Source organism: Ursus americanus, chromosome 11 (assembly GCF_024610735.1).
Source record: "Ursus americanus isolate L20-20 chromosome 11, mUrsAme1.1.p, whole genome shotgun sequence".
Lineage (NCBI taxonomy): Eukaryota > Metazoa > Chordata > Mammalia > Carnivora > Ursidae > Ursus > Ursus americanus.
In genome coordinates, this window is record NC_142137.1 from 67,390,233 (window position 1) to 67,412,833 (window position 22,601).

Consider the following 22,601-nt stretch of genomic DNA (forward strand, 5'->3'; position numbering starts at 1 on the left):
ACTCAGATTGACTTTAAACCCAAGCAATAAGGGGATGGGGGGGGCATTTTAACAAATGCTCCAAAGAGAATCTTGGAAATATCCAAAACCGTGGCTCTCCTCTGTTCTTGATCACCGAGATTTAGGACTGTGAGCCAAGATCTTAGGTCAAGGAAGTGCTTTTGGTCAGCGGATCTGGTCACACTGTAGAAAGAACTCCAACAGGATTGGTCCCTGGCACTTGCTCCTATTCAGGACCTTAGCAGGACCCGGATTTGTACCATCGGTTCTGTTTGCAGCTCTGTGGGATGCGGGGTGTGGGATCCACACCTGCATGCTTCCTGAGGGACCGCGTTCGCCCCAGAGATGGAAAATCTGCACGCTATGCTAGCTCTGATCTAGAAAAAGGTTGCAGAAACTACCAACAAGAGCCTGGAAAGCTATCCTGGCATCATCTGGGGGTGTCAGAGGTTTGCTCTGGCTTTTAAGCTCTTTGGGTCGCAAACCTCTTTGATAATTTGGAAAGTTATAGATGTTCTCCCCAGAAAAATGCAGACACCCATAGTGTCTTTCACACAACTGTAGGGAGTTCATGGACTCCCATGATCCATCCTTATGCCCTGATTAAGGCGCCCTGGAAGCCAGAGGGTGAATGATTTAATGTGCTGTCTCCTCAGCAAGGGACAAGGAGTAAGAGTCAAGTCATTCAGTCAGTCAATTTGTGAACCCTACACTGAGCTCACCCACCGCTCGGGCCGCCTCTGTGCTCTTGGGGCGCAGGGAGGTAGACGCGCCGCGGGATCCTCTCCCGTGGGGCCAGTGAGCAGGGCTTGTGCGGGGCAGTCCGCCGCCTCTCCCGTCCCTGCCCCGCTCCCCCGCCGCACCCCCCACCTCGCCCCGGCCCGAGGCCGCCCCCGCCCCGGCCGCGCCGCTCCCCGCCTCTCCCGCCGCCGCGCGCTCGCTTCCGCGCACGTGACGCCGGCGACGCGTCGCGCTCTGACGAGTTCCACGGAGCCGGCTGCTCCCGCGCCGCTGTCTCCGGCTGCGGCTGCCGCGGCGACTGTGCGGCGCCGGGCGGGCTCGGGGTGCGGGCCGGGGCCAAGGGCCGGGGCGCCGCGATGGAACCGTGAGTGCCGGGCGGGCGAGGCGGGCCGGGTCCCCCCCTCCCCCGCCCCGGGCGCCCGGGCCCGGAGTCGGGGCTCCGCGTCCAGCTCCCGGGAACCCCGACGCCGGGCCCTCCGCCCACGTGGAGCTCGGGACCGCGGGGAGGGAGCCCTGGCGGGGGCTCTGCGGGGGTGGCTGGGCGCGAGCCATGGAGACAGGGTCGGGGTTCCGGGACCGGTCTGGGCCAGAGTGCACCCCAGGAGGGCCCTTCGAGGCCAGCTCTGGCCCTGCTCGCTCCGGAGAACCGGTGACCCCCGTCCTACAGGAGAGTCCCTCTCAGAGCCCCTCACCGCCTTTCCTGGGGTAGCTGGGGTCCAGCCTCCCTGCTGGAGGGGCGGTGGCCCCCTGCCCAGGGACCCTATTCATCACCTCTCTCTTAAAGGCACCCAGAGCACCCCCACTCAGCTCTTTGGTGATCTAGCCAGGCCGAGGGTAAAGAGAGGTGCTTTCCAGTGGCTTTTTGATGATGTTGGCACGTTGGAAACCTGCCACAGCCCTTTTAGATCTCTGGGACACCGAGTTTTATGAGTTTTAATTTGCTGACTTTGGGCCTTATTTCCTCTGTGAAGTTCAGGGATTTTAAGTGGAAAAACCTGTCCAGGGCCTCATAGACGCCATCCCTAAAGGTTGCCTTTGACGCAGCAGAGTCACCTGGGTGTCTCCCAGGGGACATCCGGGGAAAAGAAAAAATAAAAAAAAGTTTAGCGCTTGAGTCGCAAGAAGTCAGAAGTCACAGAGAAGGAATGCCTGGAGTCTTTTGCTGTGTGGAGCCGTGTCTGCGGCGGGAGGTCGGGAGGGCAGGTTCCCATAATTGAAGGCAACCTTCGGACAGGACTGTGTGAGTGTCTCTGTGTGTTTGGGGTTGTAGAGGCTGGAAGGGTTTGCGTTGGAGCGCTGCCGCTTTCTCTGACTGTGGACATAGAGAAGATTGGAGGGTGTTGCCAAAACGCCATCACATGTGATGGAGGGAAAGCTTTTTCCTCCTGCTTCCTCAGAAGTTTCTGAGTTTGGTTTTTCACTTCAGCACAGGAAGGCAGGGTAACATAAAATGTGAGTCCTAGATGGATGTTGTAAAAGTCTTCCTCTTAATTAAACCCCAGGCAGAGGGGGGTTGGCAGCACTGCCTGTGCACAACTCCAGGGGCACCATTCATTCGTGGTGTATGTCAGTAGCATGCTTGGAAGGCACGTGAAGATGCTTTCTGGAGTGGTGCCAAGTTGTGACCCTGTAGCAGAGTGACAACTGGCATGTTTTAGGGTCTCTCACAGAGCGAATCTCCTTGCGTCCCCACAGCACAGCAGCCCTGGGTGGTGTATGGTGGTGTTATCCCTTTTACCTGGACAAGAGGCAGAGAAGTGGTGTGGGTCTCGTGGGGAAGTCGGGTGCCGTCTGTTACTTACAGGGAACTAGAGCTGCTAACTAAAGGAGGGCTCATAGAACCACGGTGTGAATGAAGGATTTCAGTGGAGCATTCACGTGTGTCCTGTGGTGACGCAGTAGGCAGCATGATGCTCCCCTCGGAGCCAGGCCGGGCTCTGGTGAGCGAGGGGCCGGGGCGGTGGGATGTTGGGATCTGGACGTCTGCCGGCTGCTGTTGTCTAGCATTCAAGATGATGTAAGATGTGGAAGTCAGAAAGTCTTTGGCACACATAAAAATCTTATGAGAAAACAAGCCCGAAGATCCTGGATCCCCGCGCCCGGTGGGGTCACAGTGCTCTTGTTGCCAGATGACAGAACCCCGTGGTGAGAAAGCTGGGAAGGGATAGGAGCAGGAAGTGAAGCCAGAGAAAGAACGTGGTGGGGGAGAGTTGGGGGAGGGTGGAAGAGAAAAGAGCCACCTGGGGGAGCAAGGCTTAGGGGGTGGGGCTAAGCGCGGGGGTCAGTGGCACTGCCACCTCCCTGCTCCACCTCCCTGACCTCCCTGCTCACATGTGGCCCAGCCTACTCTTTTTAAACGGGCAGGAGAGATTGCTATCAAAACCAGTCAGGATAAAGAGTTCCTGGTTCTTACAGCTATAAGCTGAAGTTCCCTGCAAACCCCGCTCCTTTTCTGATAATACCAGGCGAGTGGCAGGTGCTGGGGTTCCGGAGGAGAGGATGGTGCAGCTCAGAGGGGGTCTTGGACACTCGCTACCGTGACTTCCTATTTGAGCTGCAGTGCTGCACATCGTTGAGATTTCTTTTGCTGCTTTGCTCTTGCGTTTCCCTGCAATAAGGTTGCCTGGAGTAAGATTGGTGTTTTGGGTGTGTGTTGCTTGATACTTGCAGCCAGTTTTGAAAGAGTATATTTTACGTGTGTTTCTTTCATCCTGGGTGCGTGTAAGTGTCGAAGTGTATTCAGTAGATTCCTCTTCTGCCAGCAGTGACGGCGTGGCACAAATTAGCACAAACCTTGTTGTGGTTTCTGTGTCCCAGGCCTTCGGAGTGTCCCAGTGCCTGAGGGGACACCAGGCCTGGGTCAGTATCCTATTCTTGTAACGACAGAGTTTTTTAGGATTGTGTCTCTTAAGAATCTTTTTTTTTTTTCCCTGAACCAAAATGATCTCTAGAGCTAATAGAAAGTATTTACTCTGTACCAGGCACTGCTGTGAGCACCTAATGTGCACCATTTCAGGGGATCCTCACAGCTACTCTCCCCGTGAAGTTTCTCTTAGGGTTCCCATTATGACAGATGACAGCACCAAGGTGCAGAGAAGTCACATGAGTTTCTCAAGGTCACAGTACATCGCAGAGCTGAGACTGAAGCCGGAGTAGTTGGCTCCAGAGCCCACGGTCGTGACACGAACACTCCCGCCTCTCACCAGCGGCTGGCAATGACCGAGCACTTCCGAGGGCTTTCGTGTAATAGCTCGTTTAGTTATCACAGCAGCCCTGGGCGGTGGGCCACCTCGGTGTTGAGTCGCAGTCCTGAGAAGGAGAGTGGCTCACCCCAGCTCACCCTGCTGGTCGTGGTGGAGGGGCCTTGCAGCCCCGCAGTCTGCCCTCAGATCCCAGGGTCTTCACCGCTGGTTGCGCTGCGTGGAGCTGGGCCAGGGTGCTGCCCTTGGCTGGCACCTTGCCTGTGCTGACCAGTGTGTGGCCTGCTTCCTTGTTCTCTGCCCTGGGAAGGGTTTTCAGTGGCCTAACTACCATGCTCCTGGGTGTGAATCACCAGGCTTCCAGCCCAGCAGGGGTACGCATGAATTCACGGTTCACTCCTCAAGGAACCGTGGGGCATATTGTTCATTAAAATACATATTGAGGTTGTTGGGCCTTGGATGTTTGCATAATGGCTTTTTTGAATAGGTAATGATAAATGATTTGTAATATATTCAAGTTTGAAATTTGAATATATTCAGATATATTCAATATATTTCACAGATTGAAATTTCAGAGTTCTTATTCTGTTCTTCCCCTTAGAGTTTCTTCTTCTCAAAATCCACTCAGTGGTAGGTTTAAAACAGAAAGATTTTGGTGAGAGGGCCAAAGAGTGAGAGTGAGAGAGTGGTGGGCCTCCTTTCTGCCTCCGTCCTTGGGGGCTCAAACCCCACCTCCACCTGCTGCCAACTGGGACCTCAGCAGGAAGGCTGCCCCTGGCCTCTATTTTCCCATATGTAAAAGGGCTGATAATCCCTGCTGTTTTGTTTGTTTGTTTGTTTGTTTTTAAAGATTTTTTATTTATTTATTTGACAGAGAGAGAGACAGCCAGAGAGAGAGGGAACACAAGCAGGGGGAGTGGGAGAGGAAGAAGCAGGCTCATAGCGGAAGAGCCTGACGTGGGGCTCGATCCCAGAACTCCGGGATCACGCCCTGAGCCAAAGGCAGACGCTTAACCGCTGTGCCACCCAGGCGCCCCTGTTTGTTTGTTTGTTTGTTTTTAAAGATTTTTTAATTTATTTGACAGAGAGACAGCCAGTGAGAGAGGGAACACAAGCAGGGGGAGTGGGAGAGGAAGAAGCAGGCTCCCAGCGGAGCAGGGAGCCCAGTGAGGGGCTCAATCCCAGGACCCTTAATGACTGAGCCACCCAGGCATCCCTGATCATACCTGCTGTTAAGTGCTTAGGGAATGGCAACTGCCCTTTTCTTCAGTTGGTTCAGTTCTGAGCTGGAGGAGGGGAGGTATTACATAGTGGATCCTCAGATATTGGTAGGATGAAAACACATTTTTTTTTTAAAGAAAAAGTGGGGGGGGAACACACAGTTATTACTACTGTAACGAACCTGATCGAGTTCTTCCCGTATTTACAACACTGTCCTAGGCCCGTCGTGCTTTCATTTATGCGCCCCAACGACCTTGGGGGTATTCTGCTTGTCTCTGATTTACAGAGGAGACACTGGGCCAGAGAGTTGCCTAGCTTGCCCATAGTTGTGTGCCTCGCAAGTGGGGGAGCCAGGATCGGAAGCCAGACTGATAGGCACCAGGCCAGCGCTTTGGACCACGGGAGAAGAGATTATTTTTATACAGGTTATGAAAGAAAAACAAAATCTTTGCTTAAAACATGCGAATGCACTGAGAGATGAAAGTCCCTTCTCACTGCCCACATGCTGATTTTTGAGTTCTAGAGTGGGAAATCTGGGACTGAGTTGAACAAGTAGCAAAATCTGTGATAACAGAAATATTTTCAGTCTTACCTACCTACTGTATCGTGACTCGATGAGGCCAGATAAAATACATATTTATAGAAACGCTTGGGCCTCCGGGCTGCTGTTTCCTCCTGCCTCCCTACGGTGCTGGCTGTCACTGAGGGTTGTAAAACGCAGAGATTCTGTCCCATCTCCATCTGCATCGCTGAAAGCGCCCTGAGGTGTTTTCTTGCATTCTCTGCTTAGCCAAGTCTGTCCATTTCAGGGTCATTCTGCTCCAGGCCCATGAAGGGGCTCATTGAGTGTGTGTCTCCCGCACGGTTTGTCTCGAGTGCTGCTTTATTAACTCTTACAGGGCCCCGCGTGGGAGGGGAGGTGTCTAGTGGCAAGGTAATGTTGGTTCCAGCGGTGCTGGAGTGCTGGGCGGCCCTAATGGGGACACTGGCCTTCCAGCTGGCTAAGCAGGGGCCTAAGGGGAAGGCACTTGCTTGGAGCTGCTCTGGCCAGTTCCCAGACCCAGAGTGCAAAGGTCAGGGCCATAAGAAACACAAAAAGGCAACAGTGGGAGAAAAAGTTCAAGTTTGCAGTTCAGTGGTCTATACTCTGTCCCAACAGGGAAAGTAGTAGAATATGGAGGAAATGAAAGTAAAACCAGGGAAACATGCATAGAAATGGAAGGAATCAATAATTATTGGTCGAAGGAATCTAGAGTTAATGGCCTACCATTTGTAAGGCTCAGTGCTGGGCACCGAGAAGCCAGAGGGGAGCTCCAGGTCGGAGGAGGCATGGAAGTCTATGAATGGTTGTCACCCACATTAAAATCCGTAATGGTCATGTGCCTCCAGCCCTGCATTTGAGGAGACAGTTGTCTTCTCAGAGTGGTTGGGGGTGGCCTCAGGGGAGGCAGGACCTTGGCTGGGCAGGGAAGGATGGGTGCCTGGGGGCCGAAGGGAGGGGAAGGACTCAGTGACCCATCATTGCTGGAGCGAGGAAGGCCAGCGTCTTAGCTACAAGGATGCTTGGTTGCCACCTCACATTCTGACAGAACAGTTGCGGGTGCCTTGAACTGGAAGGTTTCTATAACTGTGTGACTAGTGTCTGGAGTTTCATTTTTAATTGTGGTTTGTTTTTCTTTTTTCAGTATGTGTATTGAAGGGGAGCTTTTGGTTTTAGTAGAATACCCATGAAAAGTGGCTTAAACAACGGGGGTGCCCAGGAGTTGAAGTAGGCTTGTCTAGGGTTAATTCAGTGGCTCCGTGTCCCTGGTGGCCTGAGTGGTTTCCATCTTTGGTTCTCAGTCCTGCCCTATTGCAGTGTCTCCCCCCTTACGTGTGAGGTGGCCGCAGCCAGGCAGTGCTTACCTGCACGGTTATGCCCACTGAAGACAGAGGAGGCTCTTTCTCTCACCCATCCCTGCATCAGGCAGGGAAACCTTTTCTCGAAGTGCCTGGCTGGTTTCCCTCAGGTTCTGTGTCCTAGTGGGGAGGGGGGCTGGGAAAGCGAGGCTGGTCTCCCTGGCAGGGGACCAGGGGAGGTGGGGGCATACAGCCGTGGGGCTTCTGCCCTGCCCCAGAGAAAATCCCTTCATCTCCCAGGGCTCCTGTTCCTTCTTTAGAACCAAGTGGGGATTATGGAGGGAGAATTGTGTTCAAAGAAACACCCATAAACATGTCACAGGCGTGCCAGCAACAGTTGGTTGTGAAGTGTTTGGCTATCACTCACAGTGACAGGGAAGCCACTGGAGAGTTCTGGACCGAGAGCGAACGCACCTGGCCTTGAGAGCAGCTGGATGGAAAGCAGCGCATTGGTGCCAAGGCCGGAAGCAGGAAGACCAGGGGGGGCCACTGCAGTCCAGTGAAACATGGCAGGGCCTGACTGGAGAGCTGAGAAGGGCCGAGACTCCGTATATTTTGAAGGCTTTGTGATGCATTAGATTTGGGGAGTGAGAAGACAGGGGTCAAAGAGGACTGCTGAGTCCTCAGCCTGAGCCTCTGGAAGGCTGGAGTGGCCACTTCCTGGGGCAGGGAACACTGCAGGATGGGGGCAGTGGAAGATCCGGAGTCTGGCTTTGGTTGTATCACACTCAGACCTGCCTACTGGATATCCAAGTGGGGGGGTCGAGTGGGCGTTTCCTGTCAGTCTGGGGCTCAGCTGGGCCGAGCTATGAGTGTGGAATTGTTCGCACCTGCATCGTCACTAAAGCCTGAAACAGGAGGAGGTCACTGGGGAGTGAGAGCTGAAAAGGGAAGAGGGCAAAGAGCAGCACCGTGCACATGTGTCCCAGCAAGACAGTGCTGACATCCGGGTGCAGCAGAGAGCTCTAGAGGCTGGTTCTCCTGCTCTTCTGTTGTGGGTCTTGATGGCTGCACAGGCTTCACAGTACTCGGAAGCGGTTCCTTGGGAAATGGTTATGAGGACACACAAGACGGGCAGGCATGGCTTACAGGGATTTGGGTTATGGCTGCAGTTTGGCGGACTGGCTTTCCAATGAAGGTGTGTTTAGTTTTTCTAGGAAATATGTCTGTGATATTTTAAATCACCCCACAAAATTGAGGTTAATTTAGAAGGGACTTAAAGAGTCCCAGCTGACTCCAAGGGGACGGTTTGTTTCATTGCATTTGAAAGGTCTTCCAAGGGCCCAGGGGCTCCAAGGAGGCCTGCATTTTCCAGTATGTGTTTTAAATGCCTGCGTGTGAAAAGAGGCGCGGGCCTGGAGAGGAAGACCGGTGTATGGGTCCCCTAAGAAGAGAAAAAGGAGAGACAGCCGTCCTCCGCTGGTGGGGTTTTGCTTGAGGCCTTCCTGCTCTGATTATCCAGGGAGAAGATTCCACCCACTGCTGTGCTTGACTTGGCCAGGGTGTTTGGGGAAATGGGGGGTCCTCTCCCTGCTCCCTAGTAACTTGCCAATTTGAGGGAAGTACATAAACACTTTTGAGATAACGAATGAAAGCTGAGTAGGTGTTTTCACGTGTCTGGCATCCACACAGATAGATGGGTACTTTGTCTTCAGGCAGTCGGCCATGTGTGCTGTAACAGGTTGAAGACGTGAGACAGCGAAGGGAGGGAAAGCTTCCTGGAGGAGGTGGGACATGCAGGTGAGCCGTGCTGAGTCCAGCTTTGACGGTTTGGTGGTGAGAAGAGAGAGCATTTCCCATCAGGAGAGCAGTGTATGCAATGTATTCCGGCTGGTCCGGAATCTGGCTTGACCATGTTGGGAAACAGAATTTAGGCCCGGGATACTGATGCTTGGGTTTGAACGCTGCCTCAACCTGAGCTCTCTCATCTAGGAAATGCAGATAGTGGTAGTACGTAACTCGGAAGGCAGCTGTGATGACCAGGGGAGGTCGTGATTCGCGTCGGGTATGTGCAGCATGGTAGGAGTCCCAGGGACGGATTTGGGGGGACCTTGGAAGCCATAAGGAGGAGTTGAAACTCGACGGAGTGGCCATGGGGAGCCAGAGGCTTCCGGTGCGGGGCGGCGTGTCAGCAGTGTCACAGCATCGCGGAGGAAGCATCTGGGAGGCTGGTGCAGTCCGTGCTGGCAGTGGCCGGGCTGGGGCTGTGAGACTCCGCCCTGGGAAGGAAAAGTTAAGAAGCAAAGCCCCTTCTCCTGGCCGGCTGCAGGCGTGGGACGAATGAGAGGCGAGCATCCTCAGAGGTGACCCCAAGGTTTCAGGGCGTGGGGCTGGAGAAAGGGTAGAGGCAGGAAACGGGCAGTGGAAGCAGCTTTTTCATTTGTTATTTTGTGCTTTAATGGGTTCAGTTTTAAACTGATTGACCATAAAGTGTGGAGTCCTAAGTGAAAATGTCCTGCGAGACACTAACTCAGAATGGGGTCAGGGGCAGGCACGGGCTTGGGGACGGTTCCTGGAGGTGGGAAGGGGCATGAAGGAGGAAGCAGGAGATCAGCCGGGGTCGGAGAGTCCACACAGTGTGGGTGTCAGAAGGGAATGGGTTACAGTAGAGGTTGACATGAGGGATGGGTTAAGGCTGCTGGATCAGAGGCCCCTTGGTGATGGGCTTCATGACTCTTCTGCATCAGTCTTGCCTCTGAGCATTTACAGAACATTCCTTCTGTTGGTGGCCTGATCATGGGGCATAAAGGCTGTTTCCTCACAGAGACTCGCCTGGGCCGCCAGTTAGTTTAGGTTAGCTTGGTTGTTAGAAACACATTGGTGTTGCAGGTAGGAAGTGACGCAGGAGGTAGGCAGAGAAATGACTGGGTGCCTGGTTCGGGCAGGAAGTGTTGTGGGGCAGTTGGGACTAGGAGATGTGAAGCGAGACCAGTTGGCCTCGACTATCAGCTGCCGCTGCTGTCTTCACGTTAGCATCTCACGGATCGCTGCTTTGACCGAACAACAGTGTGGACCTGTGATTTGTCTTGAATAGGAAGATGTTTCTGAGGTTTTGGAAGTCTCTAGGGTTTTGGTGAATTGCCTCAAAGTTTTTAGAGGTGAAGTTGAGAGCAGAAGTAGCCCTGGGGAGGAGGCACCGTGGTGCAGAACCGAGCTATCTTGGTGCTGGCCCTGGCCCACGACTCCCTGTGGCTGGAGGGGGTCTCTGGACCCCAGACGCCCCAGCTGAGGGTGCCTGGAAAGGTTTAAGGCTCGTCAGAAAGCTGAAGACAGCAGAAATGCAGCTCCTTGCCCAGCCGGTCCCCAGCAAGCCTAGATCCTGGACATGGTTGTGTCCAGTGAGGTTTCCTCGGGCAGGGGGCTTCTTTAGCTTTCTCTGTGTCTTTTTTTCCATTGAATTGGGTGAGGCCTGATTTCTGAACCAGGAGAATCTGTGATAAATTGGATTTAAGTGGCAGTTTTAAGGAAGGGAGGTGCTAGATTTGTATTGAGCCCCCGGGGGGGGGGGGAGGGATTGGGTGTGTGCTGCAGGAACTCGACCTTGTGCTCTCGGGGCCTCGCTGGTCCCTTTCCTCCTGTTCCCTCTCTTCTGTTCAGTAACTGCTTTCCCAACAAGTCATTGATAACGTGTTTTAATGATAGTGTGTTTTAAAAATCAAAATTTAAATATAATTGTTCTTACTGTATTTATCTCTGCTTCCCAGTAATGTCTTCTGGGCTCTCGCCTGTGCTGGGAGCCCTCAGTGCCCCTCAGAGCCCCCGCACCGGGTGGGGTGGGCAAGTCGCCCTGAGAGCAGTAGACTGGGGTGCCGTGACTCTGGGTAATTTTTTAAATAACTTTAGATTTACAAGGCAAGTGACAGAGATAGTACAGAGTGTCTGGACACCCCTCCCCCAGCTTCACCTCATGCTGGCGTCTCAGCACCATGGTACTTTGATCAAAACTAAGAGAACAACATTGACACAGTCCTGTGAACTACAGACTTCAGTTGCCTTTCCCAACGTCTAGTCCATTTAGCTTCGTGTAGGGTTTTTTCATAGTGAAAATGTCCCGTGAATTCCTTTCTGCAGACTGTGCAGAGGAACTGCATTCTTAGCCTTGACACCTGGGGACAGCAGAGCGATGACAAAGAGGACCTTGTTCTGATGCCGGCCCCGCCTCCACAGGGCTTTCCCCAGAAGTGCAGTTGTGGAGATGGGTCCCCTCAGCTCTTCCTGCTCCCCCGAGCCTCCTTCCTGGGGACCAGCAGTTACCGCCAAGGGGCAGAGCTGTGACATCTTGGGCAAGTGTTCCACAGTCTTGGACCTCAGTGTCCCCGTGTCTAAGTCAAAGGGGTTGGACTTCCTCCTGGAGGTCCTTTATGACTCTACTGTTTTAAGGCTTTCAGACCTCTTAAAATCTTTAGGGTCCAGGGGTGCCTGTGTGGCTCAGTCATTTAAGCGTCCGACTCTTCACTTTGGCTCAGGTCATGATCTCAGGGTTGTGAGATTGAGCCCCTTGTCAGGCTCCACACTATGCTAGGAGTCTGCTTGAGATTCTCTCCCTCTGCCCCTTACTCTCCCCACACCCCTTAATTACTTCCTCTCTCACTCTCTCTAAAATAAATAAATAAATCTTTAAAAACAAACTTTAGGGTCCAAAATCGATGTTGGGATCAGGCTGCTTAATTCACTGGCTCTCATTTCTCATGCATAGCAGGGTTGTTTGTGGGTTGGCCTTTGGACCTGTGTCCCCAAGAATAAAACAGAGACATTCATTCCTTTATTTCTTCACTGGTACCGTCATTCCATGAAACACAGTGGCACTGACCTCAGAGTTCACTCTCCCAGAGGCCTGGCGGGTCCTGTTGGAGAGAGCCGGCTTGGTAATCAGCAAAGCCATGTCTGAGCAAAGGTGGCTTATGGGCCCCAACCTTTGCCCCAAGATACCATCCAGCTGATTTCCTGCTCAGGAACTGGAATCTTCAGCCACGTAAAGGAGGGGTTGCGTGTGTGCACACAGCACCATGAAAGCAAATAACCTTTCCCTCCGTTTCAGTTCTAAGCCTGGTTTTCCCTGTCCTGGAGTGTGTGTTCTGTTCCTGAGGCATGAGAAATTCCTCTTTCTGTCTCAGCTCCCCAGACCAGGAAATGCTAAGGGAATAAAAATAATGTAAAAAAAATAAAGCAAAACAACCCCCCCGCAAGCTTGTCTCTTTGGATTTATGGGTCTCCACTTTGGGTTATAAGGCAGGGGTCGGCCACTTGGGGCCCGAACCTGGCCCGCTGCCTCTTTGTGGTAGAGTTGAATTGGAACACAGCCACGCATGCATGCGTACGTGACGTCTGGGCTGCGTGTAGAGGCAGCAGTGAGGACTGGAGACGGAGACTGTGTGGCTGGCCAAGCCTCAAACATTTATTGTCTGGTCCTTCATGGATTTTTCTTTTGTTTACTGATGCCTGAGGTAGGGAGTTTTAGAAGAGAACTGATCCCTCCCCCACTGCCATTTTCTTCTGAGCAGAGGAAAGAGTAGGGGTGAATAGGCGGGGACCTCCTGAGGGGGGGCATTGGGCTGAATCCGCTCAGCCGCTGTCCCCCCCGGGGTAAGTCACAGAGGAGTGCGGGCAGCTTGTTCAGTTCCTTCAGAACCAGACCCTGCAGCAGAAGTCAGGCTGAGCTTCACCGGGGGGCTGATGCAGGACAGGTGTTATAAGGAGCCCTGGACTGGACAAACCAGGTCGTGGGCCACCTGGAGGGCCGGGTAGGAAAATGTGTGCTGGTGGCACGTGCTGTTCCCAGTCTGGGCTTGATGGTGCCAGCTCACAGCACAGGCCGAGTGTCCGCTTGAGTGGGTTAGGGTCCTCCGCGCACTCGGGCTCTGCTCTGGCCGCAGAAGGCGAGCATGTGTCGCGGGGGTCCAGCCGTGTGTGGCGTGGTGGGATGTGCTCTCGGTGGGCACCGACGCCCCAGCTCACTCCCGTGCCATGAGGAGCGGGGCTTGGCTGGCCCCATCCAGAGCAGGGTGGCAGGGGCCCTCTCCACCCCTGACATACCGGACAGTCGCCCATCCTGCGGTGGTCCCTCTGATAACTTAGACAGTTTTGTCAGGCAGGTCACCTGCGTTTAGAGTAGGTCCGTTTCTGAGGTGGGGAGGGGGCAGCCTGATGCAGCTTGGGGGTGTTGCTGGTTTGGGGAGGGGCCTCCTGTGGACTCAGCCCCCACCCCCACCTGACCCTCCCCCACTGGCTTCTCTGCAGGCTGGCGCCCATGCGGCTCTACACGCTCTCCAAGCGCCACTTTGTCCTTGTGTTTGTCGTCTTCTTCGTCTGTTTTGGCCTGACCGTCTTCGTCGGGATCAGAGGTAAGGTGCAGTTCTTGGTCATTTTATCATTTATAGTCACCCTGGTGCATGCTTTTCAGCCCGGCCAAGCTATTCCCACTTTCTGTCACCTGCTAAGGGCCCCTTGGTGGAGGGTGAAGCGCCACTTCATTCTGAGCCCACTGGGCAAGGGGTAACCGGGTGTCGCCCCTCATTGCAGCCAGGGCTTGAGTTTAGCTTGGCAGCCCTGGGTAGCCTTGACTGTGTACCTTTTATTGGATAATCAAACGTTTCTGTAGAGGCTCCTGTGCGCAGGACCCAGCCTGGGCACTGGGGAGTCCAGAACGTGCTGACTTATGGGGGCCACAGGCCATGTAAATAGTCCACTACGGGGGCATGAGATGGCTGTCAGCACAGGGCTTGGGTGACCGAGGGGAGCCTGGAGGCTGCTCTGTGTCGCCCTGAACTCTTGGCGGGAGGGAGTCTGCAGATTGGCTTTGGCCTTGTGTTCAGGGCCCCAGTGCCCTGGGGTTCCATGGCATGCAGTTGGAGGGGAGGAGCCACACCATAATGATTTTAGCTTCCAGTCCAACCCCATTTCACACAGATGGAAAACAGATGAGAGAAGTCGGCCCGTTTTCCTAAGGTTTCCAGCAACCCGGTCTCTTCAGCCCTGTCCAGGGAACAGGAGACCAGGACCTGCTTAGGCTGTTTCTTCTTTCCCTCTTAAATACCGTGGTCAGTGAGCGTGGTTCTGGCAGGTGTTTGTTTAATTACGGCATTTCATATTAAAGCGTGAATGACATTAGGCTTAGCCTGTCCCAGAGGCAGTTGTGCCTCTAAAGGCTAGTTTCTTAACCTCAGCTGGACTTGGGGGGCTGGTGACTGGCCCAAGGAAGCTGGGGGTGAGGGCGGTCGCTTAGATGCTGTTTGCCCGCTGATGGTGAACATCCTGGTGATTAACAGCAGCTGTAGCCAGCCTCCTCTTTTCCTGCCTGCGAGGTCAACAAGAAATAAGTTACATCAATCCCGGCACAGGACGTGTCCATCATCTTACTCAGTTTTCATAACCGGCCTTTGAAGATTGGTAGGAGAGGCATTGATAGCCTCGTGAGTGGACTCTCACCAGACTTCAGCCAACTCTTGTTTCCCTCAGCCACTATCTGTCACAACGTCCGTGATTTTATTCAGTCTTTTCTACTCTTGCAAAAACGAAGTGATGCACCCATGCCGAGATCAGAAAAACAGTGTCAGGATTCCCACATCCTTTTCCTTCTTCCCAGCGGGTACTGATACTGGGGTTCTCCAGAGAAACACACCAATAGGATATAGGTAGATACTGATCGAGATTTTAGCCTTCAGAGACTGCTTGGGCCTGATCACATGCATACCTTCCGTTTGTGATGGAGTGCTGCCCTGCGTGACCGACTTCATGGCCCGGTGGGTCAGAGAGCAGCCAGGTCACGATGGGCAGCTCAGGTCTCGCGGTAACTTGGGGGCCCGTGGATAAGCATTTAGTCTCTGCTGAGGCCCAATAGCAAGCCAAGAGCCGTGTCTCCCAAAGGGAGTCATTACCTGGGGGGAATAGCAAGGCTTTGCTCCAAAATCCTCAGGGCTTGCTTTATTACTCACCTGCACGGCCCTGCCGAAGCCTCCAGATGGCATCCCTGTCTGTTCTGACCTTCCAGGTGCCAGTGGCTGTGCCGGATCCCTGGGCCCCAGCCTGAGAGCAGAGCAGCCTGCACGGCAGCCCGGACCTGCTGGGAAGCCTTCTCTTGTTCTGGGCCCCACTCAAAATTTGCACCTTTTTGGGTCACTAGGTAAATAGGCCAAAGTATCACACCCAAACAAGGAAGATGTTGCCTCCAGAATGCAAAGAGGCAAGGCCCACCAAGCACCGTGCCTCCGTTTTGGTTATAGGGGGAGCCAAATACAACAGTTCATCTTTTGCCTTAGAAGGGATAGCTCTCCGTGGTGCACAGCATGGGACCCCTGGAAATTTCACTGAGGTAGGAGGCCCCTGGATTTTAACCAGATTTATTCCCCATCCTCTGACATGCAAGTGTCTTACGAATGAGTTTAGGGTAGCTGCTACTTCTTACTCTCTAGGTCTAATCAGCACAATGGCATCGACGTGATGGACCAGCATGAGAGCTTGTGGAAGGGAAAGAAGACTGAGATCTGTGCAAACTCTGGTGTATGGCTGGGGAGTGACGTACCTCTGGGGTAGGACAGGGAAGGTGTGTTGCTCGCCTGGCTTCCGGTGGGCCTTATTCCCAGGGACGAGGCCAGTATTTGCCAGAGCGGTAGCTGCGTCGCTCAGGGGCAGGAGGCTGTGTGCGTTTGCTCAAGCTGGTACAGCAGCTGCGGTGGGAATCACCACCTGGCTCAGCTGACGGTGGTCCACTGTCCTCTCCAAGATCTACCTACCCTCTGCCTAGGCCAGATAGGCGAGTTGAATGGGGATGTGGTGGGACTCTTTTCAGGTCCTCAATGGGAACACTAATGGCTGCAGTCTAGGAATGTGACACTGGTTTTGATTGTATTTTTGTAGGTAGAGGCTGTTCTGGTGACTTCCATTTGGCCTTTCCATCCATAATAGCCCTCACTCCGCAAGTTAGGGAACCTGTATGGGGATTCTGCTAGCTGCTGAGTATATGTCTTGCAGTTATGCATTCTGGAACTGGTGTTTAGCCATAGGGTGGGTTCGGGGACCCGCTGGGTCCATTGTGACATGTGCCTGAGCTAAAACCCCATTGGTTACCTGACCTCCGTAAGTCCCTACTCTGACTGGTGGACCACACTGATGTTTGGGGTTTCCTGCAGTTGGGGTCAGTTCAGAGCCAGTGTCCAGGGGACCCCAACATGTATTTCCTTTTCCCCAGGGTGCAGTTATCTTGGTTAAAAGGCTGTAGGTTCTTTGGGAGAATGATAAGCAGTCTACATTTTTGTCAGTGTACTGGGGTGCTTTCTTAAGGGGACCCAGTCTTCTTCCCTTCATTAAGGGGTTTGTAAAGTGGCTCAAATCCGGAAACTATTGACGGGTTGTGACTCTCTGTTTTTATGATTCAGGTTAGACTTTTGTTCACTTGACTTAGACTTTTCTGCTTACGCAGATCAAGTCAGACTTTAGTAGGCTTCCTGTGGATTTCACTTCTAGGAACGCCATAATCAACTAGCCAGCCCCATACGTCTTTGTGACTCAGACTCTTCTGATTGCTGCTTTGACTGTCCTGTCCATTACAGTAGCCATACCCACCTTGCTTTGGGGGGGCAAGTGCCACTGTTTAGTCCCACCACTCCCGGGATCCAGTTACTCCCATTGCACTGGGTTTCCCCAGTTCAGTGACCATGGCTCCTACTGTAAGATCTGGTGTACAGAGCAGGACAGTCATAGAACTCTTTAAGGATGCTGGGGCCCCCCTCACAACTTTATTACTCATGGTGAAAGCTCTATGTCCTGGAATCTCCCAGCAGATCTTAAATGACAAATCCACCCCAATGTTCCAATCTCCCTAAGCCTTCGCATCCCTTCCTCTCCATTAAACCAAGGTAGGTGTGGCATTTCTAATTTGCTCACTGGGGACCACCTTTTGGTCCATGTTTTAACCAACCAACCAAACTGTTAGAGCCTTTCCTAACTCCCAGAGCACCAGCATGCAATGCAGACTCTCTGCTTAGTGAGCCTGCATCCATAGATTCAGACCAACCCAACTTTATGTTCCTTCCACCATTTTCCCACACCCTTAGTGTTCATTCCCACGCAAGTTACCCAGATTTCTCTCTGTATAAATCAGAAAACTCACGTAGTTCTTTTGGAGTGTAATGCATCTCCCCACGGGTCATACTTTGTACCCCACCTTTAGGAGCCCGCTGGAACTTGAGTCTAGTTACCGTTCTAGAATCAGAGAGGGAGGTTGCTGAGCAGAATCGGCATTGTCCTGCATGGCCGTCAGGGGAGTCTGTCTCCTTAGGTAAGGCAGGGTTTCCACTTCAGACGGAGGTGGAAAGGCTGCTTCTGGGAATGCAGAGAATGCTTCCAGTGGCAGAGAAGATGCATCTAAATTTAGCAGCTCCGAGCCCCCATCTTCATCAGGATCTTCCTGCACGTCCCCAGACCAGGATCGCCCCACTTCCCAGCCAGTGCCCTCACTTGAACAGTGAGGCAGCCTGTGAGCTGGTGTGCAGCTTGTGTTGTAATTCAGCCAGCTGCAGGATGAGATTCCGGGCTTGAGTCCAGCACGCAGCCCTGCGGCTACAGGAGATAAGGCTGTCCGGCAGGATGCACAGGTCATATACGTGGCACTGGAGCTGGGAAGTCAAACTCCGGAGCTCGCCTTGTCTTCTACCACTTTGTCCGGGAACATTAGGAACAACCAGTCACCCTCATTCTATTTGTTAATTTTCCGAAAATATTCTAAAATATCATAAATAGAGTCACTTAGCTCCTTCTTACAAGTGGTTGATTAGGAGTATCCAGTAGAGATATTGTGCATATTTTCATGAATCACCAGTGCTGTCTTTACTACTGGACATAGAGTCATTACCATCTTTACACCTGAATCACATTAGAGAGCCAATTCCAGAAACCCCAGAACCAATATGAAAAAGGTCTTCCTCTATAACAACTGTCAGTACCAAATTCTGTATTAGGGTTCGCCAAAGAAACTGAGCCAATAGGAGGTGTGTGTATGTGTGTGTGTACATATGTATAGAGAGAGAGAGGGAGAGGGGCAGGGGTGGAGTGAGAGAGAGAGAATTTTTATAAGGAACTGGCTCACATGATTATGGAGGCTGAGAAATTCCAAGTTCTGTAATCGACAAGCTAGAAGCACAGGAGAGCCGGATAAGGTCCAGTCTGTGTCTGGAAACAGCTGAATATTGATGGGCCAGCTTGAAGACCGAGAGCAAGCCCAGGCAGAGAGCAGAGTCTCCCTTAGGCAGCCTTTTGCTCTATTCAGGCCTTCAACCATTCGGATGAGGCCCACCGGCTTTGGCCAGGGCAGTCTGCTCTCCTCCGTCAACTGATTCAAATGTGACTCTCATCCAGAAACACCCACACAGACACAGTCAGACTCACATTTAGCCGGATATCTGGGCACCCACAGTCCAGCCAAGTTAACACAAAATCACCATCCTAAGTCCTCCGGTAATAACGTTATAGGATTTCAGAATTAGGAGTGCCTTAGTGACCGCTGGGTCAGTCACCCTCATTTTGCAAATGTGAAAACAGATTCAGAAAGCCAAGTTAGCTAAGACTAGAGTCTAGACTTTTCTGACTCACAGTTCTTTTTTTTTTTTTAAGATTTTATTTATTTATTTATGAGAGAGAGAGAGAGAGAGAGAGAGCATGCACAAGCAGGGGGAGGGAGAAGCAGGCTCCCGCTGAGCAAGGAGCCCAATGCAGGACTCCGATCCCAGGACCCTAGGGTCATAACCTGAGCGGAAGGCAGATTAACCAGCTGATCCCCCCAGGCGTCCCTGACTCCCAGTTCTTAATTCTCTCTGAGAAAGCGGACTGCCTTATTTCCTGGAACAGGGGTTTGCTCAGATTGTGAATCTGTTTAAAATAAGCCTCACTGTGGGTGCAAGCCTCCTTCGCACACAGGGACAGCCTCCTCAGCATTCACGAACATGTTCTAAACCCCGGTCAGCGCATTGGTTCTGAACTCGGTACATACTCCTGTGCGTACTCGTCTATCTCCTCCTCTCCGTGGAGCCTCCTTGGTCACTGAGGCGCCCAGAATACTAGCATCACCGCTGAGAGTGATTTTAGAATGAATTAAATTAAAATCTACTTCACACTGCTTTCTTTTGAGGCCAAAGCTCTGAAAAATTACATGTAAGATTCCACGAAGCTTATATATCAGTTATTTCAGGAATATACATTGAGTATACATTCATATATTTTATGCTTTTTTATATCCTGAGCTTAATAAATATTTTTGGAAGACTGGATTAATTGGGTGAACAGATAAGTGTGTCTTAATTTTTTAGTAGAAATCTTTATACTTTACAAAATATATGGACGATGTCTGTGTCATTAATAGTTTCTTGGATCCAAGCACTACAGAGTGAGCACTCACTGAAAGCAAAGGAGAGGTTTTGGCCTGAGGGATCCCGTGGGAATCATGTACAGTGTGTGGTGGCCATATCGTGCTCACCTGCGTTGGGGACATGAAGCGCAGCAGGGTGGGTGTTGTGTCTGTGTGTGTTTAGATGTCCCCTAAGGACAAACCAGGACAGTAAGACCACCTCTACATAATGTGTGTCTTTCTTGGCATTTGAAAAACAATCAGTAAATTAATTACCGATATAGATATAACCTGCTTTTCTCATTCTCTGTTACACTTTTAGGGCCCAAAGTAATCCAGACGTCTGCAGCTAATTTTTCACTAAATAATAGTAAAAAGGTAAGACTGCGTCGAAGGGGTGGCTGGCGGGGCCCTAGTCACTTCCGGGTCATTCGGGATCCTTGGGGCACACACCACCCTGGCCGGGCAGCACGCATGTCTCACCCCGCGGTCAGCTGCTGGCTTCTGGCCTCTTGTTTGCTAGAAGGACCTTCTCTGCTGCGGTAATAGCGCAGCCTGGAGAGGATGGTGCTGTCAGCTCAGGGAGCAGCAGTTGCTTTCCAAATACCAGTCGACTCACCCCGATTCCTCATGCCCTCAAGTCTTCCTAGACCGTAAGTTCTGGCAGTGCTCCCTTGGGCATCTGACCATTCCTTACTGCATTTATGCAAGTTAATGCAGGTCTCCACTTGGCTTTCTAATGATTGTTTGGTATTCCTGCATGAACTCCATTTAAATGAAAAAAATCCTTTTTCTTTTCTTTTTTAAATGTGATTGATTCTTCACCATCATTAAAGAAATACAAAGTTCCTTCCAACTGGAGAATTTCAGTAATCTTTAATAAATGCTAATTGTGGGAGCCCAAACAACTAAACCCCTTTGTTTTTCTGCATACCAGACATAATCTCTTTATCTATAAACTGAATGCAATGGTCCCACATTCTCATGGCACCGTAATGTTTAAATCGGATTGACCCCAAACATCCCCGTCTTCCTTCTCTTAGCTCTCTGGTAGGTTTTCACCCTTACAATTTCCAAAAAGCAAAAGGAGAAAAATGTCCTAAAACTTACCTTTTAATTCCTCTTACTCTTGCTAGTTGGAAAGGGCCCTCTGGTTAGCCCACTGACATTTGCGTTTCTTGATTTTCTTTACGTCTTTCCCTGAGGACCTGATTTGAAGAGGTGCTGTCATCGGGGTTTCCTGAACATAGTTCGGTCTTTTAAAATTTCTTTCTCTCAGGATCTAAGTCCTTTTTTTTTTTGACACTAAAATAGCTGCCATCCCACCAAACTCTTTGCTCCCGAAAGATCAGGCTCACCTCTGAAAGATGATAGACCATCATCTGGTGGGTTTCAGGGCCTCGTGGCTTCGGGCGAGCCTTCAGTCGCAGGGCGTTTCTATCGGTACTAGAACACAGACACTACATATTTATGTAGACTGTGCATTCAAATAACACCTTTCTTTGGAACCGTGGGTGGGCTCCTTAAGCAATGTTCTCTCTCTCCCACGGCTGATGGAAGCCAGTATTATGGTTTTCAGCACACACACCGCAGAAGCATCATTGGCCATGGGGTCCCCTCTGATTTTTCCCTCCCAAAGGCATTAAGACTTTCCTAAAGCTGAGAACAATAGACCTCAAACAGCGACTGATCTGGCATATTGGAACTGAGGAAATGAGTCTTGTGACTATGAAGATCTATCCTTGGTGTCCTTTATTATCTTATGATACATCTTATCCTATGTACTTTTAATTTTTTTCCTCCAGGATGGCTTTTTCTTGCTGTTTATATGGGCCCAAGGCTGCAGGTCATGGACATCGCCTGCTTAGAGGTTTTCATGAGACAGAGGGGATGCGATAGAATGTTAAGCTTTTCTTTTTCTGGAAGGCAGAATTTTACTTATATTGTCTAAAGGAAAACTACACGTTTCTGTTGCGGAGCTTACACAAACCTTTTACTAAATGTAAATTTTGTACGTTAAGATGAGCTATTTGGGAGACTTAATAAGAAGGTCATATGGATTACTTAACTTTTTTTTCTTCTGCCTTAGCTGAAGCCAATTCAAATCCTTTCAAATCCGTTGTCTACATACAATCAGCAACTGTGGCTGACATGTGTTGTGGAGTTGGTTCAGTCAAAAGGTATGAAGCCTGACATTTCGAAATGATGTTTCTTTGTACAAAGCACCATATTTTAAAGATTGAGAGAGCTTTAAAATCTTTGAACAAGCGCTCAAAGATGGATCACAGGGATGCTCATTATTCTTTATAAAACAACAAATTGGAAGGCCCTTACGTTTCTGCCAGTGTCTTCCAGAGAAAGTTACGATGCAGCGCTCAGTCCGCTTAGCTCAGTGGCTGCACAGTTTAGCCATTGCTACGGCGCCTTTTTCCATGGGGTTCTGGGAGAGGCTTCAGTTCTAATGCCCTGAGGCAACAGTTCTGTCCCCCAGGGACACTTGGCAGTTGTCACCACTGGGGCAGAAGAATGCTCCTAGTATCTGGAGGGTGCCGACCGTCCTGTAGAGCATGGTACAGCCCCACAGCAGAGGGTGATCTGGCTCAGAACACCGGTGCTGCTGAGGCTGAGAAGCCTGCCCTGGCGTGCCCCAGTCTCTAATGCCTCAGCGCTGCTTCCTGGAGCGGTACTAGTTATGTGCCGCCCGGGGCGAACTGAGAAAATGGTCACCCACGTTATTTCCTGTGTTCTGTGAGTCAGATGAGGCACCTTGGTTGAGAAAGAATCTGAAAAGATAACCCCATAACCACAGTGAATTAAATTAAAAAAAATATGGATTACCAAAACATTAACCCCTTTTTTGTAACATCTTAAAAAACATAAATAATTTGGTATCACTGTATGTTTATATGCCTAGAAAATGGTCTGGAAGGACGGGCACAAGATGTTAATTATGGTTATTACCTCTAGGTGGTAGGATTGTGTTTAATGACATCTTTATATTTTTTATTATCTGATTTTTTTTTTAACAATGGGCATAAAAACAGAAAAATAATAAATTGTGTAATTACAAAAATAGGAAATCTAATTTTATTTTAGTGTAACGTTAAGGTAAACATTTATGTGGGAAATTAAAAAATAAAATTTCATTAGCCACAACATGGTTGCCTTTTTGTGAACCGAAACTGGTGGACCTGTAATGTAGGCTT

The 22,601-nt window shown here is 51.1% G+C and overlaps 1 protein-coding gene across 1 annotated transcript in view; it reads left to right on the top strand.

Moving 5' to 3' along the window:
• The first annotated feature begins 973 nt into the window (after nt 1-973).
• Nucleotides 974-22,601, top strand: part of TMEM181 (transmembrane protein 181) — a 52,709-nt gene continuing 31,081 nt past the window's right edge. Inside the window, exons 1-4 of the mRNA XM_045805426.2 lie at nt 974-1,105; nt 13,299-13,402; nt 19,718-19,773; nt 21,485-21,575. Of these exons, the coding sequence (XP_045661382.1) occupies nt 1,098-1,105; nt 13,299-13,402; nt 19,718-19,773; nt 21,485-21,575 (259 nt within the window). The 5' untranslated portion in view covers nt 974-1,097. The remainder of the gene's footprint in view (nt 1,106-13,298; nt 13,403-19,717; nt 19,774-21,484; nt 21,576-22,601) is intronic.